The 6096-nt window shown below is 38.6% G+C and overlaps 1 protein-coding gene across 1 annotated transcript; it reads left to right on the top strand.

Moving 5' to 3' along the window:
- Positions 1–259: 259 nt before the first annotated feature.
- On the top strand, positions 260–937 carry LOC18013752 (putative F-box only protein 9). The gene has a single exon (XM_024153560.1). It carries the CDS (start codon positions 260–262, stop codon positions 935–937), a length of 678 nt encoding a protein of 225 aa, XP_024009328.1.
- Positions 938–6096: the final 5159 nt, after the last annotated feature.

Below are 6096 nucleotides of genomic sequence, written 5' to 3'. Positions count from 1 at the left end.
TATTTTTATATTGGTTCAAGTTAAGTTTTTCCTAAAGAATAAAATAATGGTACCAAATTTTGTTTATTATTGGGCTAATATGAAATTATTGGATTTGATTTTTTCTAAAATCGATTGATGGTTTTTGTTTACGCTCGGCACTCATTTTAGTTATTTTAGAGTTTTATCGTTAAAAATAAAATTAAAACCCTAACTCAATTATCAACTAACAGTTTCGCCCCCAAGTCGTTTTCTTCTTCCTTGGAAGATCACAGTGATAATGTCCGATCTCCCGTCTGATTTGTTAGAAGAAATATTCTCTACGGTTCCTACCACATCATCTCTGACAAGATTACGATATACTTGTAAACGATGGAATGCTTTATTCAAAAACAGAAGATTCACTGCTCGTAAAGCTCCTAAGCAGTCACTGGTTCTCATGTTGATGGACTCTAGAATTTTTTCCATGAGCGACAGTCTCAAAACTCTCAACTTCGCTGATTCATCTATAGAGTGTAAGGTTCCACTTGGCCTAGAGAATTCTCATTCTAATTTAGAAGAAGTGGAAATAGTCGAAGCTTTTCACTGTGGAGGTTTGTTGTTATGCACTACCAACCAGGATAGACTCATGGTTTGGAATCCATGTTTGGGGGAAATTAGATTGATCCAAACCAAAACTGATAACGAGAGATTCTCTAGGTTTGTTCTAGGTTACGAAAACAACAAGTTTTGCCATAGCTTCAAAATTTTGAGGTGTTACCACCAAAACAACAAAACCGTTGGGGATGAAATTTATGATTTTAGCTCTGATTCATGGAGGGTACTTGTTGATGTCGTTGCTCTCGACAGCTTCTTAGTAGCATCATCAAAGGGTGTGTCTTTGAAGGGACTGCTTACTAGATTACTATTGATAAAACATACACCTCTGATAAAAGAAGCAAATCTGAACTTTTACTAAGTTATGATTTTACAAGAGATTTAATCCAGCTTTTCAGTATTGTGGTTGTACGGCTCTATAGTTGTAAAAGAAGAACAACTCTGAGTGTTACATCAGAGTTTTTTTCCATTACAGATGTTGGATCAAATAATCTTCAAAGCCCAAAAAGTTATTTTATTTGGTAAGTGTGAATAAAAATAAGCATTCTAAAGCAAACTTAAATGTTAAGGAAAGCTAAAAGTCCCACATCGATGGTTTTGAAGAATATGGAGCCATATAAATATAGATACACACATGACATAGTTCAAAGTGTGTGAAGGAGAATCAAGGACTCCTCGCACGCCGCTGCCGCCGAGCCGAGCCCGGCTCGAGCTCGGGTCTTGGTGAATGTGGGTCTTGGGCCCACAAAAGATGTTCTTTTTGAGCCAAGTTTTGGTCAACATTTCTGACCCAAATTGCTAAAGTTTTCGGTTCAAATTCTTGACAGAATCACGACATTAACCTGCAGTCAAATGTCTATCCCGAAAATCACGCCAAGATTAACGCTTAAATCACGTCATTAGCGCACAATTAATCACGTTATTAACACGCTGATTAAGTGCGACGCTCCTCTCTCCTTCGCTATATATATCGACTTCTCCTCTCCATTTTTCACTCACTTATCTCAAAAATTTACAGACAAAAAGTCGTTCACATTTTCCCCAATCTCTCGCGTCTCTTTTCTTCTTTCAAGAGTAAGTGTTCGAGAGTATATCGTAGAATATTAGTTCGTCACATTCTAGAATCGGGTGCTGCGATTATACGAATACTAGTGGTTGTATCCTGCGATTCATTATCTCATCCAACCGCCACACTGCGGGAGATATTTTGAATTAAGGAAAGAGATCATCTCGCCTCCACTTCTCGTTTTTCCTTAATCCGATTTTATAAAACGTTTTTCTGTATCTCAAATCGTTTTCTTATATTGCAATATTTGTTTCCTCTAAATTACTTCCTACAGTCTTAATTCAAAATAATCCGATCCTGCTTATCGCTTGAATCGGATCCTATATTGCTTTACACGAGATTTTCAGTAAACGTTTTAAGGATAAAACGATTTTTTTTTTACAAACAAAAAACCGTTTCCGCGAATGCCTTTGGCAAGTTACGCGAAACGTTATTGGACCACACAAAGACAGTTTTTATAACTTCCTTTCCGCGTCTGTAAATCGTCTCGGGGAAATCCCTGAACGTTTTTTCAAGTTCAAAACTTAAACGCGATTTTATGACCGCTCTATAGCGTTTTCGCAGAACACAAAAATTAGCGACTTGTATTGTTAATCGCTATTCCATCGATTCTATTCAACGAATCTGACATTTTTTTTCTGTCTCTTTTTTGGAACAGATGTCGAAAAATGTGGAGAAATCCGTTGATGGAAGACAAGAGGATGTCGCTGAATCAACACCCTTAGCGGTTGGAGATGCAGCACTCGGATCCCTGCCCACAAACATTCCGACTTTACCCAGCGCTATCACTGCAGGTATCTCACCGAATAAGTTTGATGGTACCAACTTCAAACAGTGGCAGCAAAAGATGCACTTTTTCCTGTGCACACTGCATTTGGATAGGTATCTCACCAACCTCCAAATTTACGAGGTACATGATGGTGGACTCAAGGCCCATCATGGAACAAGTCCATGAACTTCAGATGATTTTTCAAGAAATCCCTGATGAAGGAATGAAGATCTGTGAAACCTTCATAGTGAATTGCTTCGTCGACAAGCTACCTCCTAGCTGGGTAGACTTCAGAAACTATCTGGATCATAAGCAGAAGTCTATGACCTTGTCAAATCTAATTTCCATGCTGCAAAATGAGTCTTTGAAACGAGAGGTAAAAGCTGCCGCGCCTGTGAACCCTGAACCATTTCACTCCTACAATGCAAATGTAGCAGAGTTCAAGAACAAGGGAAAAGGAAAAGTCAAAGGCAACGGGAAATTTCCTCCCAAAGGAAAGCAAAACAAGTTTGCTCCATCATCATCCACTTCCTTCAAAAAGGAAACTCCCAAAACCAAATTTGTTGGGAAGTGCACCTATTGCAACAAGAAGGGACACACCTCCAATGAATGTCGAAGCAGGCTGAGGGAGAACAAAGGTCAAGCCAACTTGACTCAAGCTGATCTGTGTGCAATGGTCACAGAAGTCAACATGGTTGAGCCAAAACCAAAAACGTGGTGGTATGACACTGGTGCAACCACTCACATCTGCATGGACAAAGACCAGTTCTCAACCTACAAAAAATGCAAGAACAATGCGCACTTGTTGATGGGAAATGAGTCATACTCCAAGATTGAAGGCATAGGCAATGTGGTCTTAAAGATGACTTCGGAAAAAGAAGTCACCATCACCAATGTGAAGCATGTGCCAAAAATGAGGAAAAACCTGATCTCTGGAACCATGATCAACAAGCACGGATTCGACGTCCGCATTAGATCTAACCAGCTGATTTTAAGGAAACATGAGGTTTTTATTGGGAAGGGTTATGTTAAGGAGGACTTAATAAAAATGTGTGTAATGAATGTCCTCAAAAATGATTTACCTTCTACCAGTTCAATTAATAAGAATGAATCTTCTTACTTGGTTGAGTGTTTTGATTTATGGCATGAAAGATTAGGACATGTGAATTATAAATCTATACAAAGATTAATAAATTCGAACTTATTCCCCAAATGCAAAATAAGCAAAAATAAATGTGAGACATGTGTACAAGCAAAACTCACAAAAACTCCATCTCCTCATGTTGATCGAACTACCGAACCTCTAGGCCTCATACACACAGATTTGTGCGACTTAAAGTTAGTACAATCTAGAGGAGGTAAAAAGTATTTTGTAACTTTCATTGATGATTGTACAAGATACTGTTACATCTATTTACTAAGAAGTAAAGATGAAGTCTTGGAGAAATTCAAAGAATATAAAACTGAAGTTGAAAATCAACTCGGTAAAACTATTAAAATTGTTAGGAGTGATAGAGGTGGCGAATATGATGGTCCATTCAATATTTTCTGTCTAGAAAAAGGCATTATACATCAGACCACCACTCTCTACTCACCAGAATCTAATGGAGTTGCGGAACGCAAAAATCGAACTCTTAAAGAGATGATGAATGCAATGTTGCAGGAATCTGGGCTACCCCAGAATCTGTGGGGGGAAGCAATTCTCACTACAAACTATATCCTCAACAAAATACCGCACAAAGTAACTGGCAAAACGCCATATAAAATATAGACAGGTAGAGTACCTTCGTACAAATACCTGAAAGTGTGGGGGTGCTTAGCAAAGGTCGCTGTGCCACCTCCTAAAAAGGTCACCATAGGACCAAAACCTGTTGATTGTATTTTCATTGGATATGCACGCAACAGTAGTGCTTATCGGTTTCTGTTCACAAATCAGATGTACCGGATATTCAGGTGAATACAATAATGGAATCAAGAAATGTCTCATTTTTTGAACACATTTTTCCGTGCAAGAATAGAAAAAATGTAAAACGTCCTCGGGAAGATGAGGCAACCACATCTGGTGTTCCAGCTTCAGAAGACGACGAGATTGAACCTAGACGCAGCAAAAGAGCTCGTAAAGAAAAATCTTTCGGTCCTGAATTCTTGATGGTCTTTCTTACCGAGAATGAACCAAGAACATTTACTGAAGCTATGTCCACTCCCGATGCACCTCTTTGGGAGGAAGCAGTCAATAGTGAGATGGATTCCATTAGACAAAATCATACATATGAATTCACTGATTTACCTGAAGGGTTTAAAGCTCTAGGTTGCAAATGGATCTTTAAAACGAAATTGAAGACCGATGGCTCAGTTGAGAAATATAAAGCTAGACTTGTAGTGCAAGGATTCCGACAAAAAGAAGGTCTGGATTTCTTTGACACTTATTCTCCAGTAACGAGAATAACTTCCATCAGAATGCTGATTGGAATTGCAGCCTTAAGAAATTTGGAAATCCACTAGATGGACGTCAAAACAGCCTTTCTAAACAGTGAATTAGACGAGGAAATCTATATGAAATAATCCAAAGGATTTGTAGTCCCGGGACAAGAACACAAAGTCTGTAGACTTGTGAAGTCATTGTATGGACTTAAACAAGCACCAAAACAATGGCATGAAAAATTAGACAATGCAATGATGTCAGATGGCTTCAGCATAAATGAATGTGATAAATGCATTTACATAAAAATGACCCCTAATGGATATATCCTACTATGTTTATATGTAGATGACATGTTAATTATTGACAACAATAATGACATAATCCAACAAACTAAGAACATGCTTAGTGCACAGTTTGACATGAAAGACATGGGCCTAGCAGATGTCATTCTCAGGGTACAAATCACAAGAACTTCTGATGGGATTACCATGTCTCAAGCACATTATGCTGAAAAGATACTTGAACGGTTCAAAACCTATTCAAATGGAACTTCAAAAACTCCTGTTGACTCTCAACTTCACTTGACCAAAAACTCAGGTGAAGCAGTGTCACAAGTAGAGTATGCAAGGATAATAAGTAGCCTTATGTACTTAACCAATTGTACTAGACCTGATCTAGCACACGCGATAAATGTACTCAGTCGCTATACAAGTAATCCAGGACACAAACACTGGAAAGCCATAACTAGAGTATTAAATTACGTTCGATACACTAAAACTTATGGGCTGCACTCTGGGAGAGAACCCGCGGTTTTGGAAGGATACAATGATGCAAACTGGATATCTGACACCAAAAACTCGAAATCCACAAGTGGATATGTTTTTACCCTAGGTGGTGCAGCAGTCTCTTGGAAGTCTTCCAAACAAACTCTATTGGCCCGATCAACCATGGAGTCTGAATTTATAGCTGTAAACAAAGCTGCAGAGGAGGCCGAATGGCTCAGAAATTTCTTGGAAGATATTCCAATGTGGGAGAAACCAGTCCCGGCAATACGTGTACACTGTGATAGTCAATCAGGTATCGCCCGGGCACTGAATAATCTCTATAATGGTAAATCTCGTCACATAAGAAAGCGACATAAAACCATTAGAAGCTTGATCACAACTGGAGTAATCTCATTAGATTACATAAAATCAGCTGATAATCTAGCAGATCCATTCACTAAGGGTCTAGCTCGTGATCAAGTTCTCAAATCATCAAAGG

This window comes from Eutrema salsugineum, unplaced genomic scaffold, assembly GCF_000478725.1.
Source record: "Eutrema salsugineum unplaced genomic scaffold, Eutsalg1_0 scaffold_4, whole genome shotgun sequence".
NCBI lineage: Eukaryota > Viridiplantae > Streptophyta > Magnoliopsida > Brassicales > Brassicaceae > Eutrema > Eutrema salsugineum.
The sequence above is the reverse complement of the archived record's forward strand: the minus strand, read 5'-3'. Positions and strand labels throughout refer to the sequence as shown.

Bases quoted from the DNA above. Each gene is read 5' to 3' on its own strand.
- LOC18013752 (XM_024153560.1), top strand. From the start codon at position 260: ATGTCCGATCTCCCGTCTGATTTGTTAGAAGAAATATTCTCTACGGTT.